This window comes from Nannobrachium achirus (genome assembly GCF_963921795.1).
Source record: "Nannobrachium achirus genome assembly, chromosome: 11".
NCBI lineage: Eukaryota > Metazoa > Chordata > Actinopteri > Myctophiformes > Myctophidae > Nannobrachium > Nannobrachium achirus.
This window is the reverse complement of record NC_137820.1, coordinates 49499458-49517498: the sequence shown is the minus strand read 5'-3', so window position 1 is coordinate 49517498 and position 18041 is coordinate 49499458. Positions and strand designations below refer to the sequence as shown.

General features: G+C 42.1%; 2 protein-coding genes across 2 annotated transcripts in view; both read left to right on the top strand.

Moving 5' to 3' along the window:
• crabp1a (cellular retinoic acid binding protein 1a) overlaps window positions 1–17786 on the top strand; it is a gene marked incomplete at both ends in the record, with an annotated part of 31183 nt that extends 13397 nt beyond the window's left edge. The window contains 2 exons of the mRNA XM_080736449.1: window positions 11373–11486; window positions 17736–17786. Coding sequence (XP_080592575.1) covers window positions 11373–11486; window positions 17736–17786 — 165 coding nt within the window. The remainder of the gene's footprint in view (window positions 1–11372; window positions 11487–17735) is intronic.
• LOC308293607 (coiled-coil domain-containing protein 6-like) lies at window positions 4424–5437 on the top strand (the record flags this gene model as incomplete). Its single annotated transcript, XM_080736194.1, has 1 exon — window positions 4424–5437. One exon carries the CDS (start codon window positions 4424–4426, stop codon window positions 5435–5437), a length of 1014 nt encoding a protein of 337 aa, XP_080592320.1.
• Window positions 17787–18041: the final 255 nt, after the last annotated feature.

Below are 18041 nucleotides of genomic sequence, written 5' to 3'. Positions count from 1 at the left end.
TGCAGCGCGGCACTCGGTGCCTGTTGTTGGTTGTTGGCTTGATTAAAAAAAAAAAGAACGCTCCGTTCTCATTGAAATAGGCAAAATTAAAGTTATGTGTGACCGCAACCTTCTGCATTATCTCTCGTGAGGGAGTTTTAAAATCCCTTTGTACCAAAGTGGGGCAGTAGGAGTAGCAGTTTTCTTTTATCCAATTAATAGAAAATTGAAGATTCATCTCTGTTATAGAAGTAGAGCACTCACTCATTTACAAAAAATACAAAATAAAAGTACATTGAAAACTCTTCAATAGCTAAAGTATAAAATAATTAATACCCCTCCACCTTGGGCCCTAGCAACTCAGTCCCACTCCACCCCCCCTTGTGACGCCCCTGCTGATGTGATCTGCTCTCAGGGAGCAGCATGCCAGATGGATAATAGGAGTGTGAATTACAACACACACAACATGACTCTCCTTTGCATAAACAACTTTTCCACATATGGTGCCCTATCAGCAGCAGCTCCATATATATAGTTGCTGTTCGGCAGAAACCTTGTAAGCCTATAGCCATAGTTTTCAATGTACCTTTATTTATTTATTTTTGTAAATGAGTGAGTGCTCTACTTCTATAACAGAGATGAATCTTCAATTTTCTATTAATTGGATAAAAGAAAACTGCTACTCCTACTGCCCCACTTTGGTACAAAGGGATTTTAAAACTCCCTCACGAGAGATAATGCAGAAGGTTGTGGTCACACATAACTTTAATTTTGCCTATTTCAATGAGAACGGAGCGTTCTTTTTTGGGGGGGGGGGAATCAAGCCAACAACCAACAACAAACAGCAACAAACCCAAGCTCCGTTGCCATTGAAAAGCATTGGCAGAAGAATGAAACATCTTCCCTGAGGCTCTCGGCCACATGCACTCTGAAGACTAAATTCACTCTGAAGACTAAATTCCCCACTGAAATCTCAGATTCTTCTGAAAGGTCAAAGGTCAGTGTCCTTTTAGTTGGAACCCTTCTTCTGGATTGACTCTGAAAGTGGTTTGGAAAATGGTGAATAGGGTTTCTGTCGTTTGACATCAAAATTCCCTCTTCCCTCTCAATACAATACCAATCATCAAGGACGATGATACACAAAAGAAGAAGATAGGTGGAAGTCTCCAACACATGTTCCCAGAATTCCAGTCTCTTCTGGCTTATAATCAGCTTTTAATGTATTACAGTTATACACACTCATGAATACTCATCATTATAAATATTCACCAGTAAGACTCCCTAATCGGGAGATAAGCGACCGTAGGTCTCGCTAGAAGAGGGCCATGTGAGAAATGAGGGGTGGGGTCTCCGCGTTGCCTTGGCGGACGAATAGGTACCGGCCCCGGCTCTCCCGGCCGAGTTAGGGCATTTTATGTGAGCTGCAGTGGAGGGGGTCCTCCACTGGGGGCGCCACCACTTTTGCATCCGTTCTGGAGTAGCAGGAGTGGGTGGTCCCCGGGAATTCCCCGTGAGCAGCCCCGTGGGGGTGGTCATTTGGTCATTTTTGCACATTTGGTATTTTTTTTACACCTGGGGGTCCCCCAGGGACCTGGGGGTCCCTGGAACTCCGGGGGTCCTTGGAGGTTGTAGTTTGGCAGGTAAGGAGTGTGTGTGCAAAATCTGGCATGGATCGGGGCAACGGTTGCGGAGATATGAGCAGGGCAAAAGTGTGACGTCTGACGTGTGACGGACGGACTGACTGACTGACGCACGGACACCTGGTGGAGCTTTCTGTAGTAAGTGCGACCTACGGTCGCAATAACTAATATATATATTTGGGGGTATACTGTAATTTGTGTTTGTACTTATTTATATTTATTTGTTGTCCTTTAATGTGAAGCAATTGTAATTTGTATACAATATGCTGTAAAATCATTTGAGAGATTTTACATCATACAGTGTTCAGATTTTCACATCCTCCTTACAACAGAAAAAATCAAGTGATTCAAGATTCAAGTGAAACATCTGCAAGGCTGCAACAGCAATGACTCAGACTAGCACACAGTCAGTAGCTACATTCACTCGCATTCTAATGGCTCAAATAAAAATCCCTCATTCCTTCCACTAGTAAAATCATGAATGTGCTGGTAGTTCAATTCTACAGCTGCAGTATGGCCATCATTATAGCCTACAGGAGACATTCTGTACTTGCTCCAACAACAACCCTATACAGGATTAGTATTACTGGGATATCACATTAACTTTCGATTATTAGGCTAAAACATTTAATCAGAAAACTAGGCTACCACGTACCTACCTTGTCAATTTTCTATTACCAAACCAGATTAACAGTTAGTAACAGAAATTAGATCATAATGTACAGCGCACTGGATACAAGACACATGGATTATACTGTAAGAGTTGTTTTGGATTTATAAACATATTCTTTATTTAGTTTTGCTGTTGTGAATCTTGCACCGTATTCTCTTTGTTTTTTGATTCTTCATTCACCGTGAAGGAATGTGTCACAAACATTTCTCAATGAATTCAAGCTTCTCAGGGTGAGGAATTGATTGATAGAAAATATGTACTTAAGCCAGGGGTCTTCAACGTTTTCAGGCCGAGGGTCCCTTAGTTGAGAAATGGATGAAGCAGGGACCCCCACAACCTTTTCAGAGATTCCATATAGTTTCATTGTTTGACAGCACAATCAGTGTATTTTGGATTCATGTTAATGTGGATTTTCACATATTTAACCACTTGAACCGTCAATACTTGACCTTTCACTGTACTTGGTCTGCTCTTTTTCCCCTCCAAAGCCGAAAATAGACGATCTACACGCTCACAACGCCTCGCAACGTGAGGTTGTAGATCTGCTATTTTTGGCAAAAGTTCTCAGAATATGGACACTAAGTTCAAGTGGTTAATATAGAAAAATGGGGGGAAAACTAGTTTCTATCACACAAAGATTTGGAGGACCCCCCGTAGTAACTCTGAGGACCCCCTAGAGGTCCTGGACCCCCTGTTGAAGACCCCTGCTTTAAGCAATACACTTGTTTCAAGTTGGTGCAGGCATATGGCCATGCAAACATATGACTACATCTAAGCTCATGACACAACAGGCAGAGCATAATATTTAGACTCTACATTTTAGAAAGTCTGAAAACACCTCCAACGAAACACATACAGATTTTCATCCACTTAGGTTTAGGCACGTTCTGTGTTGGCTGAGAAAGGTGTTTGAATTGTCTGCGAGGCTCCAGGCCAGCCAACAGCAGATGTTCAGATAAGTCTCGATCCAGAGAAACAAGTTGGAAAAACAAATGCCTCCAGACAGTAGGTGGAGTTTGGTTTTTGCCCTGTATTGTGTGCAGTGTTCATTGTTAGGATAGAGTTTGTGTTGTTTGTGTGTGTATTTTGGGTAATCTATATTTGTACACTGTATGTTCATGGTTTACGTGTGCCTGTGTTGTTTGGCTTAGAGAGAGAAAGGAGCATGTGGGTCTGTGTGTTTTTGTGTAGTAGAGAGAATGAGAGAGCAAATCTATCCCAGCCAAGGCTAGAGACAGATGCTTGCAGGAGAATGGGTCCGTGGCTAATCGACTTTCTGGGTTCTGCCTTTATTAGACAAACGTGCAGAGGGAGGGAAAGCTGTGGGTCCATGCCCTTCTGCTGTTCAGTTTAGCTGAGTCTTGGGCCCAGGGACGCGCAGAGAATGTTAGAGAAGCAGGGGCTGACATTTCTAAAAGGGCCTTTGGTGAAAATATCGAAAATAGCAAACCTCCAAGCAGACCTCCAAGCTCACAACGCGTCGCAGCGCAACGCGCTGTGAGCTTGGAGGTCAGCTATTTTCGGTGCTTGATACCACACTGAACTAAGCAAAATCAAGTCAATACTGGTGTAACGGCATGGATTTCTACACAGAGAGGGAAATTCTTTCAACATAAGACGCTGCATTCAAGTTCAGGAGAGTTTGGACAAGAAGGTTCTCTTGAATGGTGCATTCAGTTATGGCATGGAAAGAGGGCATTTGCATTTCTTTCACCATAGTAAAACTGCATTCATGGTCTGGAGAGGGCAATTTTTACTGACCGATAAAAGGGCAGGGGCTCAAGCCCCCTTTAATGTCTATGTGTACACGTGCCTGCTTGGGCCGGTAGGAGTCTTAAAGCAGGGGTGTGAAACCCAGGCCACGAAGATGTTTGACATTATTTTGGTAAGAAAAACAAGACAGGGTAAAACAATGGCATGGCTCTCAGATCACTGACTTCATGTTGCGGGTCTATGATATCACTGATCTATGACGTATTAGTGACGTATGATTCCATATTTGGGCAAGGTAGGCTAACTACAGCTAGTCACTATTTCAACAATTGCCAGCAAGGTCACACGGTTCTAGTCTGCCTGCCGTCGCGCTTGTTCCTGCAACCAATCACCACTCCAGACTGTCGCCCATGCAACCATGGTGGACAGCGGAAACGAGAGTGACACCGATGGAGCTTGGAGCAGCTCGGCCATCCCGATGTCCTCCCCCTCGGCCTTGAATTCCGGTACAGTCATTTCCCAGTTTCGCCTGGAGGAGTTGACGAACCGCCTGGCCTCACTGCAGCAGGAGAACAAAGTCCTGAAGATCGAGCTGGAGACGTCCAAACTCAAGTGCAAATCCCTACAGGAGGAGAACCGGGACATCCGCAAGGGTAGCGTCACCATTCAAGCTCGAGCAGAGCAGGAGGAAGAGTTTATCAGCAACACTCTGTTTAAGAAGATACAGATCCTTCAGAAAGAAAAGGAGACTCTGGCCGTCAACTACGAGAAGGAAGAGGAGTTTCTCACCAACGACCTGTCGAGAAAGCTCGTGCAACTCCAACGTGAGAAAGTGGCCCTGGAGCAGCACTTGGAGCAGGAGCAGGAGTTCCAGGTCAACAAGCTTATGAGGAAGATTAAGAAGATGGAGAACGACACCATCTCCAAGCAGCTCACCCTGGAGCAGCTGAGGCGTGAAAAGATCGACCTTGAGAACACATTAGAGCAGGAGCAGGAAGCTCTGGTCAACAGGCTGTGGAAACGCATGGACAAACTGGAGGCTGAGAAGAGAATGCTCCAGGGGAGGTTGGACCAGCCCGTGTCGGCTCCTCCCTCCCCCAGGGACGTATCCATGGATATCGACTCGCCAGAGAACATGATGCGGCACATCCGCTTCCTGAAGAACGAGGTGGAGAGGCTGAAGAGGAGCCTTCACACCACCGAGCTGCAGCACACAGAGAAGCGCGCCCAATATGTAGAGGAGGAGCGGAATATGAGGGAAGAGAACGTTCGTCTGCAGGGGAAACTCCAGCAAGAGATGGAACGCACAGAGGCGCTGTGCAGACAGCTGTCAGAGAGCGAATCCAGTGTGGATTCCCTCTCCCCAATGCCGAGCCCCATCCCTTACACCCCCTCACCCAGCTCCAGCCGACCCACATCGCCTCGTCTCTAAATCCGGGTCTGGCTGAAATATTATATCAGTCCTCAAGTCAGTATCCAGTGTATCAAGTGTTCTGAAAAGGATTTTATTCAACCAAGTCTTCCTGTTAGGTCTGCATGTTGTTGAAAGTCTGTAACATTACAGATTGCCAAACATATTCTCGGCTCGATATTGTAAAAGGAGATCCTACCACAAGTGCATTCACTATCTTTAGACATCCTTGGCTAGACACACTATCTTAGTTGTTGGCTGTTTTGTCCTCCGCTAGTCACCGTAAAGGGGAGAGACATTTGGGGTCTTTCTTTACATAGATCTTTATTTTCACCACTAGATAAACTTTTTTGTGAATCAGTTGCCATTGGAAATTGATGGAAATCAGATGCAATTGGAAATATTTGAGGAGTGGTGCTAGCTTGAGTATTGGTTGAGCTTCACATGATATAGTGGGAGAAATATGTGAAAAAGGTGTTCACTACCGGCAGAAAGCGTGAAAATTTGCACCTAGGGGTATTTTTGTGCGCTGAATTCAAAAATTGACGGTCCCAAGCACTTTTCTCAAATTCACTTTTCTCTCATTCACTTACCATAGGATTAGGGTTAGGAAAAAAAGACCCCCCAAAAATCTTCTTTAAGTAGCATGTGAGGGGTCTATCTAGGGGGTTTTCATGATTCTGAATCCATTCCAAGCATTTGTTTTGCACAAAAAACATTCCTTGGGCAAGAAATGGACCCCACAAACTATGGTTTAGTGATGAGTCATCACTTTTCAAAGTTTTGTTGTGTCCATTTCTCGGAAAGGAATATTTTTCGTGCAAAACAAATGCTTGCAATGGATTCAGAATCCCGAAAAACACCTAGTTTGACCCCTCACATGCTACTTGAAGAAGATTTTTTGGGGGGTCTTTTTTCCCTAGTATGGTAAGTGAATGAGAGCCACCAGATCCCATGGGAAAAGTGCTTGGGACCGTCAATTTTTGAATTCAGCGCACAAAAATACCCCTAGGTGCAAATTTTCACGCTTTCTGCCGGAAGTGAACACATTTGCCTTTTTTTGTTACATATTTCTCCCACTAATAGTTAACTTGCTGCAGAATATAGTCACGGCAACCACACTTGCAATTTCCAATTGCATCTTTCTAGTTACATTTCTGATTTCTGATTGCAGCGTCCAAGCACTGTGGTGCACACTGTGCATTCAATGATGGAGCCATCTGGTGCTGTTTATAATCAGAAGCTTATTGGTTTATGAACATACTAAAAATGTGTTTATGATTTTTGGGTTAAAAGTTTTGGCACTTTGTGCTTATTTTTTATTTTGTTTGCAGAGGAATACAATTCCAAGCCAAAGCCACGTCAGTGTGAAACAAACACTCCCTCAAGTTTCCAAACAGCTGTTTCCAAACAGAGTACATTTTGATCGTACCAAAGAAAAATCTCACCCGTGTGAAGTGAGCAGTGCTGCTGCTGCTGATGATAGACCTACATGACGTCACAGGATAGGGACATACGACATCAATATTTGATACAATGGAAAAACACATGGACATACGACACACAGCCACGTATTGGAGCGGCTAGTACCACTCAAAGAAATTGTGAATGGAGAACATTCTAAGTCCAAGGGTCTTCAGCAGGGGGTCCGGGACCCCTAGGTGGTCCTCAGAGTTACTACAGGGGGCCGCCAAAACTTTGTGTGATAAGATATATTTTTTTAGATTAGCACTTGAACCTTAACGTCCCTATTCTGAGGAGATCTTCAGCCAAAAATAGCTGATCTACAAGCTGTGCTTGTAGATGTCTGTAAAATCTTAAATGGATTGCTCCATAAGTGAGAAAACTGTAATTTTTCTCAGACATTTCTCACTCTACCATGACATCAACATGCTATTTATTTAGTGAGCTCTTGCAGCAGCTGTTTACAGTAAAATGTTTTGATGTCTTGTGGGCCTAATGTCAAATGTCACTGTGGTCATTCTAATTTATATTATTTATATCATTTAAAATAACTTGTCAAACAGGGTGGAGAGCATGATGGGTGATTTAGGATAGGTCTGTAGGGAAGGTGGGTGGGGAGGATGTAATAAATCTAATTAGGGTCCTGAATCTATTATTTCAAATCAAAACATGACTCGTCAATTATGTGTGTGTGTGTGTGTGTGTGTGTGTGTGTGTGTGTGTGTGTGTGTGTGTGTGTGTATGGGGGGGGGGGGTTGAGTTATGAATCCATTGATTGACCGTCTCCTTGAAAACTGAAAAAGAACATTATATGTTTAAGAATCACACCCAATGTGAAGTGAGCGGTGGTCGTGCTTGCATAACGTCTTCAGACTAGGATTTGAGTCTAGGATGTACAGGCTATGCTACACACACACGTTTTGCTATGGCAAAACGCTGGGGAAAAAGGCTACAGACATACGACATATGACATCACTAGACAAACATGATGCTACGTACACACATTTTGCTATGGCAAAACGCTGAGGAAAAAGGCTACAGACACAGGCACAGCCACTTTATGGAGCAGGTTTACCACCGCTCAAAAAGACACTTACAATATCCAAAACCAAAAGAGATGATTGAGACGGGACATGGAATATAGATGGAAGTGAGACAGTATAGAGAAGAGAGAAAAGTCATAAGTGAGACAGGACAGGGAAGAGCAGGGGCGTCACACCAAATTCTGGGCCCTTGGTACAAGGATTCACTGCGGGCCCCCCCATGAATGTTAACTATTGAAAAACAGCAGATATACAAGCTCACAGCGCGGCACCGAGTGCCGCGCTGCGAGCTTGTAGATCTGCTATTTTTGAAAAATAGTGAAAATGTGTGCCAAGAAACCTATGTTTCCATGTCAGTGATGCTCAAACTTTTTCATGTGAAGGACCCCCCCCCCCCCCATCTCAAAATATTTAGTTCCAGGGACCCCCCAGAAGCAACATTTTTGTTACAAATGTTCACTAAAAAAATACATATTTTCAAAGATTTGCGCACATTTTCACGACTTTTCAAAAATAGCAGATCTACAAGCTCGCAGCGCGGCACTCGCCGCGCTGTGAGCTTGTATATCTGCTATTTTTCAATAGCTAAAGTTACTAGGGCCCCCCCACCTTGGGCCCTGGTAACTCAGTCCAACTTTCCTACCCCTTGTGACGCCCCTGGGGAAGAGACATGAGTGAGAGTGAGACAGGACACAGGGTGAGACGAGGGTGAGACAGAGAAGAGACGACCGAGACAGGACAGGAAAGAGACATGAGTGAGAGTGAGACAGGACACAGGGTGAGACGAGGGTGAGACAAAGAAGAGACGACCGAGACAGGACAGGAAAGAGAGATGAGAGTGTAAAACACAAGAGAGATGAGGGCGAGGGATGTGAACCTAGCTCTCATGTTGTTGTTTGACGCATCTGAGCCTCCAGGCTTCACTTTTATGGCCAATGGGCAACATACCACATTCTCAAAAAGTCATATATCTTCTATATTGTTTTTTTATGACCAACCTTTTTTTTTAAAGCTTTTCAGGGGAAGAGACATTACATTAGATATCTGACATACATTTCACAGAGTCACAATAACGTACAGGATTACCGGTATGTCTTTTCAGAACACAGATTGTCCATAGTGGTTTAATGTACTCATGTATAGTTTGCCTGCTGGCAGCAGTCTCTTCCTCTGATCTGACGTTTCTGTGGTTGCAAGACACCCCAGGCCGCTTCTATGTCTTTATTTTATATCACAATTTTGAGAAATAATTTGTCATTTTCTGGGAAATAAATTAATTCAAGATTATTTCTTATCCATTTAAAACAATATTGGTCTCTGAGATAAAACTGCAATGTTACTTCAGTAAACCCGAATGAAACATAATTGAATGAAAGTAATGATTATTGTAAAATCCTTATAAACACCCCCCCCCCCCCCCCCCCCCCCCGGTCGGTTGTCTGGCCCTGTTACAGATTTTGTACACAGTATCTTTGTAGCCATTAAACGAAACGGGTATTTCTTACATTGATGCTCCTACATATTATCATGCAAGCACCAGTTAAAGTTACTTTCCATCCCTCATATACTGTGTGCACAGTGCACATCCCATAACCCACACACTGCACATAATTTCGGAGCTCATATCTTTGAACGGGTAAGGGCTAGTATATATAATATATCGGCTATGGTGAAGAGTTTGGTGTAGACGGGAAAAAAGCGAACCAAGTATAGTTGCAACTCAGGTCTGTTTCTCTAGGAATAGAGGGTTTAAGTGGTTGAGAGTTTTCCACCACGCTGCATGGAAAATGAAAATACTGCAGGCCTCATTAACTATAACTATGCCATGCATAAGAACCAGTGACAGGAGAACTTTAATAGGTAACACAGTGGTCAGATGTTTTTCACATCAGTCATTCTTGTTTTGAACAGTAGGCTAATCTAACAGCTTTCTCTTCCAGAATGATCTTTTGTGTTTTATCATCTTTCTCTCAGAAATTTTGCTTTGAGTTTTTAAACATAAATAGTTCAATGAACATAGTATGTTCATTGAACTATTTATGTTTAAAAACGGCCTTCATCATCAGAATCCTTCATTTGTATGTAAAACTATTAGTTGACGTAGGTATCGCAGAGGTCCAGAGGGAGTTATCTACATCTATCTGTCTGTCTGTCTATCTGTCTGTCCGTCTGTCTGTCTGTGTACATTTCATGCCCATATACTGTATGAAGATCCCTGATGTCATTAACAAGACAACAAAGTATTGACGTCATAGACTGACAAGTAGTAATGGATACTGCACAAATTACTCTGACAATTAATGGGTACAACAGGTACTCTGTAAACAGGTACAATGGGTATAACAGGGATTACATCACCAGCATGACATGCATAACCAGAGGGGCATGCGTTCCCAAACACCTAATATGTAAAAGTCACTCAAGTTTAAATTCAGCTTTAATAATACATTCAGGAAGTCAAAGCCTCTCTAATCTCTAATCATCACCAAAGGTTCCACGAGTCCAGAACAGTACTGTATATGTCTCTGACCTTTTTTCACTCGGGGAAAACTAATCCTGAGGTTGAATCGGGACTAATCCTGTTGGATTCATTTGAACTGTTATTGAAGTGATTAGACTTTGACCTGAATGTTAAGAGGATCTTGTGTGTTTTTTTTTCTCACACCACTAAAGGGTTGAGGGGCTGCCTTGACTCTAGGTAGGATAAGAAGCCCTATCCACCATACATTCAGTGTTAGAAGTACGACAAAAACTGGAAACTGGATTTTGGCCAATGGGGAAAGGATGAGGTCACAAAAATCAGTAAGGTTTGTCCTCCTAGGAGCATGAAAATGAAAATGCAAAGGAAATTCCATGAAAAATCCAGCCAGTGGTTATCGAGTTTGGGAACAAAGTGGTAGACAGACAGAGATAGAGCCCTACCGCTTGTGGGGCTCAAAAGGAGAGACGCCATATTCTTCATTCTTTAGATCCAGCCATTTACGTAGCAATGCAGGGATTTGAACCCATACCCCTGGGAGCTAAGTGCCATGCTTTTATGTAGGCTACACACAGACAGTAAAATACTCAAGCGTTTATCCATTTCAAACTCAGTGTACAAATGTAATGAATGATAATAAATACCTACTCCTCCCGCGGGGGGAAATTCAGATATCGCAGCCCAACCCAGCTGCTTTTTATTATCAGCTTTGACCCAGCTGAACTCAACCCAGTGATGCCCACAAGGAGGAAGGGGAGCAGTGGTAGCTGGAGTGGGGAATCATACCTGCGACCTCTGGGGCCTCCGGAGTCCTAGGTGTGGACACTAACCACTCAGCCACCACTGCTCTGAATTGATGTAAATGATGTGAATTAATGTAACCAAATGGTAATGTAACCCTTACCTTACTACATTTGACCAAAGCAGATCCGGACCAGCAGCAGTGATCTGTCTAATTGTGCTCCTGCAGAGCCTGGCCACCTGGGAGACAGAGAACAAGATGCGCTGTCAGCAGACGCTGCTGGAGGGAGACGGACCCAAAACATTCTGGACCAGAGAGCTGAACGGAGATGAGCTCATACTGGTGAGATGACCATCATCATCATCATCATCATCATTATCATCATCATCATCATTGTAGTTTATGTCAGTGGTTCTCAATCTTTTTTGGCTGCAGTACACTTACACTGATTTCTGAAAGCCAAGTACCCCCTGCCCCTGACTACAGCAAAATTTACAACAAAAGTCCAGTTCCAATACCAATACATTCAAAATAAAATAGCATAATGTCAAATAAACATTGCTTTCTATTCAATAACAGTTACTACTAGTCAAGTAATTGATGTTAATTTGGTTTAAAAATGTACAGATGAGCAGGTTCACACAAACCTTCATCATTAACCATAACAGTAAAATACATATTCCCACTGACATAACAGTAAAATACATATTCCCATTTTCTAGTTTTTCTCACTTAACCCCTGCAGTACCCCCACGTACCCCTAGGGGTACACATACCCCCATTTGAGAAACAATGGTTTATGTTACAGTTCATCATTGTCATGATTACCTTCCTTGTCACCACTCTCATCTCCCTCATCACCGTTATCTTATCATCATCATTGCCAACAGGACATACATCACACACATATCCACATATCGTCACTGTCGGGCAGAAATCTCCAAGTTTCAAATGTGTACGTTTTTTTTTTCACAAAGTAAAACCATGCTTCATCATCGTGAAAATAGCTGATCTACAAGCACACAACGCCTCGCACAGGCGAGGCGTTGTGTGCTTGTAGATCGACTGTTTTCACTTGTTTAAAAATCATTTTTAAAATGATAAATACAAAACAAACGGTTTTGGACTTACAAGGTTTCCACCCGACAACAACGATATAAATAAATACTCCTCAATACAGTCTGTAACAACAAGCTTCCATGGCAACATTAACAGTGGTTTGTTATTAAGAAATATCAGGCCACTGCCTGGTAAATATGGATTTCAAATTCCAAATGAGGCTACACTTCTATAAAACTATACCGTTAGAGATGTGAAGCCTCACCGTAAAATCTTCCTAGTGTCCATTTATCCATTTGTTACTCTGCGAGTGCACAATGGGAACCAAATGGACCCATCCATTTAGCTCCATTTGTTTCTTTACTGTCACGCCGCAGGCTGTGGCCAAACTCTTCAAAATGCCTCTGTGCAAACACTGGACTTGAACAGGGAGCCAGTGTTGTCAGAGCAGGGACATGGTTAATAGACTGAGACAGGGAGAGGAGGACAGAGCCACACAGGAGAAGTTCATCCATAAAGGAAATGAGAAGGCCCTTCTCCCAGGGAGAGCTGGCTTTCATCGCTCCCCACAGAGAGGAGAGAAAGGGGAGCAGCGGGAGCTGCTACCTCCTGTCCTTAATGCTCCTAATGTCCTTTTCAATCATCTCCTCCATCTTGTAAAGCCTTATAAACATCCATGAGACGGATTAGCCACCATGCAGCGCACAGAGCTCTGTTTGATCAAGCCAAGTTCAACTTTATTTGCCCAGCAGCTTTCATACGCGGGGCATGTTTCACAGCAAGCTGCTATCTATGTATGGAACATAATGAGAAAATACACAAATGGTGTATATTTCCGTACAAATAAAGTTGCATTATGTGTTATGTCAGAATGATGTTGCTTTATCAGTGGTGGAAAGTAAACTAAGTACACTCAAGTACTGTACGTAAGTACAATTCTGAGAAACTTAAAGTTTGGGCTATACCTCTACTCCTCTACATCTCAGCAGCAAATGCATTTTTGACTCCAGTACAATTATTTGAAAGCTTTATGTACACGTTACTTTGGAGATTTTGAATATTATTACAAAACATACATTAACCAATTAAGCCCTATGTTATACTAAGAGCTCACAACAGTGAGCTTGAAGATCTGCTATTTTCACAAGATGCTTATACCATTTGAAAACTTGTGAAATGGGACATTCTGCATGATGCTATTTTCAAATAGCCGATGTATGTAGGCCGGGTTAAAGTGGTCACACTGATTTTGATGCGATTATGAACTCATTTAGCTGGTGACCCCCTAGAACCCCTTCAAGGACCTGTGGGGTCCCCGGACCCCACTTTGAGAACCACTGCTGTACACACAGAGTAGAATGCCTTCTTAGAAACTCCTTGACCTCAATCCTCCTTTCTGAACTCGTCCTCTTCTCTCCCACGCTCTGCGGTGCTTATCAAAGAGCTAATGTCCAACAAAACCAACAGAAAGACAAAGAAAACCCTTCGTCTGTGGATTTAGAGAATAAATACAGGTCCTGGGAGGATGGATTGTGTGATAGTCGCAGGATGTTTGTGTAACACCCGAGTTTCAGGCAGGAATCGACAAGGCGAGTCATCAGATGAGCAACATATACAGTATACGCACAGCATTTATTAAAGAAATAGAACGCAGAAAGGATGTTCTTTAAACCAAAAGCACATGTAATCACAGCAAGGAACATCCCCGAGGATATTATGACCTTTCTTCAAAGTTTGGATTGCTTATTGTAACTCCTAGCACACCATTTGTCATAGCAACCAAACCATTTACAATTTTTTTATCTATACTAGGTTGGGTATATGATTTCAGTAGCCTCGCGTAGCCAGGCTTATAGTATGTGATTTGAGTAGCTTGCAAACTGAAATGATAAAACTGCTGTAAATGTTGCTCTGTGCATCCAGTGCAACAGACAGTGACCCATTAACTTTAGCTGTCATAGGATCAAATCCTGCCAGCCTTATTTAGTCTTGCATCCAAATAAACATATCAACATTTAAGTAAACCCAGAATACAAAGATTAAGACAACCCGCTTCCTGAGACTGGAGAGGCTGTTTCTATCTGAGCTGACCTATACTGACAGTCAGAGGGTGATAAAAGCAGTTTGGGTGTGATGTGGTCTGCAGGGGAGGAGAACATCTAATGGACTACATTGATCTGACTGGTCCATGACAGCAGAGAGAGAGAGAGAGAGAGAGAGAGAGAAGAGAGAGAGAGAGAGAGAGAGAGGAGAGAGAGAGATGGAGAGAGAGAGAGAGAGAGAGAGAGAGAGAGGAGAGAGAGAGAGAGAGAGAGAGAGGAGAGAGAGAGAGTAGAAGCGACACAAACTCTGCTGACCTCAAACACACACATGCAGGCACATACAGAGCACACACACTAGCAGTGTGCGTATGTGTTTAAGTCAGCTCAATGTACGCCAAACACACACACACACACACACACACACACACACACACACACACACACACACACACACACACACACACACACACACACACACACACACACACACGTGCACAGTCTGCACTCTGCACATGCACGCATATGTCTGCTTGCCGGATGAGTTTACACACACACACACACACACACACACACACACACACACACACACACACACACACACACACACACGTGCACAGTCTGCACTCTGCACATGCACGCATATGTCTGCTTGCCGGATGAGTTGTGGAGAACAGAGCGTGTTGAGACAGTCATGTTTATAACCATGATGACTTCTTCACTGGTACAGAACAGAAGCTATTCCTGTTTCACTGTATGTCAATTAAAAGGGTGACATTATTGTTCTCCTGTTCTTCCTGTTTTACTTTCCTCTTCTCTCCTTTCTCCTCATGTGACTCCCACTTAACAGTCAATTATTTTATATGTTGCAAAACATATATATTTTAGCTTCCCTTCTAAAAGCCCAAGACTTGATATCAGTCCATAAATACAAATAGAAAATAAGTAGCAATGTATACCCAATACAGGTAATAGGCTACCACAATATAGTCTAAAACAGACGATTTTCACTCCAAATGACCCAATCTGGATCGGCAAAATTACTCGATTGCAAAATCTGATCTTTCATGATTTCTGAAATGTATATATAATATAATATAATATAATATAATATAATATAATATAATATAATATAATATAATATAATATAATATAATGTAATATAAAGAGATGATGGTCAACCTTAATAAAACCATGAGTCTATATGCAAAGACAGTATTATCAATATACCGTAGGTAGGCTACAGGGTAATACCATTCTAGGAAAGTACAGCTGGTACAGAGACTATAGTAGCAAATAGTAAACATTTTCTTTTTTATATAATTGCTATCGACATTGGCAGATCCTGAGGAAAATAATAAGTGATCCGGTATCAGCCTCAAGAATAGCCTCAAGAATCCTGATCAGAGCACCAATACAAATTAGTTGTAATAGACCCACATGCCAGCAATAATAGGCAGTCTAGTCTATACACTTCAGTTTGACTAAAGTAGGGCAGAATCAAGTTAATGCAGTTTAGGATTCAACACTCATAAGGTTGTTTTCTGTCCCGGAGGAGACAAAGTTTCTCAACGGAAAAACAGACGTGAGTCATCGCTGCGCCCAGACAGCCTCATTCTAACAGGACAAAAGCAGAAGAATGACATGCTTGATTCAGAAGCATCTATCCATTTATATGAGGAAAGCATCCCACAGAACAATACACAGAGATTTAGCTCAGCGTCAGAGAGACGGACATACAATCATAAACGCAATGCTTTGATTGTTTTTGGCAGTTCACACTGTAAGTGGGGCACATTTCCATAAGGATTAGCACGCTCCATTTAATTGGTTTATATCAAAAACACTTTGAGGCAAAGTCTAGCGATTTTCCATGGCCACGTCAGACACAATTTTAGAAGAAAGAAAAAATTATGGCACATCAGAGAAATGGATTCCGGCAACTCATCTCTTGCACATTCACATTTGGATTGGATGAACAAACCATTTATATAGGCAGCTTGCTTGGGGTTTCATCATAACATTTTGAATGTGACCCAGAGTGATTAGCATAATGAAGAGTGTAATGTGGCGGAAAAACTTAGTCCATATTTGTTATTTATAGCCTAGTTAGTTACTTTTCTTTCTGTGAGGTCAAGTTTCTGGTATGGGACTTGGGCCTCACCCAACCACTCTATTTTAAATAATAGGCTAATAATAATAATAAGGGTAATAATAATAATAATTACACAGAGTTGCTAGCAAGGAAAACAGCTGTCCAGAAACAAACCCTCTCTTCATTCATTTCAATGATTCTAGTACTGGTAACAAGCCATATAGCAGTGGTTCTCAACCTGTGGGTTGGGACCCCCAGAGGGGTCCCCAAATTATTTTTGGGCGTCCCCAGATTATTAGCTAAACGTAACATTGTTTTCTCACTCAACAGTAAACAGACCAACATAAAGTTTAAGTGTATACTATAGAGGGTATCTGCACATTTCTAAAGTGACAATTTAAGGACTTTTTAATAATTCTAAAATTACAAAATACACATTGGCCAAATTGTCAAATATTAGAGGCAGAAATTGTGAAAATAGCCGAACTACATGCTCACAACGCCTCTTGTAGCATTAGATCTGCTATTTTCACAATAGAACTGTGTTATACAAAATGTAATGTAAATAGACAAAATGTAATTCCTCAACCCTCAGTGCTCGTCAGGGTGTGTTTGTGTGTGTTAGAATATGACCATTTTGGGGGTCACAGCCTGAAAAGGTTGAGAACCACTGCCATATAGCACTTAACACACACTGGAAAACTAATTGTGCTTCACAGAAAATAACAGAATAGTGAAGGAATGTAGAAATTGAAGAATCTGGTGATGAAACAAATGAATGATCAGACACACCTGGGACTGTAATACAAGCTGATAATCTTTGAGGGGTCTCCTGTCAGGATGACAAAACCCATCTGAACATTTATTTTCTTTTACTAAAGCGGAACAAACTCTATAGCAATATATTACTTACAGCACCTTTAACTGTTTACCTGTCCTAAGTCAGACAGACATCAGAGGAATGTTTTTTCTCTAAGATGTTTGGTGTCCAATTGTGTTTCTTGGGCTGGGTTTATCAATTGCCAAGGACAAAAAGACTATGGTGAATTCATCCACCAAACTGGATGTTTGGTGTACACAATATATTTCTTTAAAACAGTACTATGTAACTTTCCTCTTCTACCCCGGATTTGAAACCGGTTTCCTGCACAAGTGCCCGAGATGTTTAACATTGAGCTAATTGAGCCTGCCTGCTTGCTCAGAGGATGAGTTGAATTTTGACCATCATGTGAAACTCAGTGTCACAAAATATATTTTATTCATAAAAAAGTTTCATAATGAGCCTCACTATGTAACTTTTTAAATGAATATGAGTGTGAATGCATTTGAATGAATGAACACACAATTGTGCAACAATAATATATACAGTATATTGAAATGTTTCTTTGTCTCCTCTAGACTTTTGGTGCAGATGATGTTGTGTGTACACGGATCTACATCCGGGAATGAACCTTCTCCATACCGTCATCATCATCCTCATCAGGTCAAGACACTCACACACAGGACCAAAATAAAACTCCAGATGGTTGCGGCATACGCAACTACTTTTCTGACCCAACGACCCCCCGTCAAGCCAACAAATACACTATCATAATTCTGTGTAACCTTCCAGCAAAGCCCTGCCTATTCTGCTCATCCAGCAGCATACCGTACTGTTCTACTGTATATTCTGTTGAATTCTAGAGTGCAGTAGCCTCTATCTTC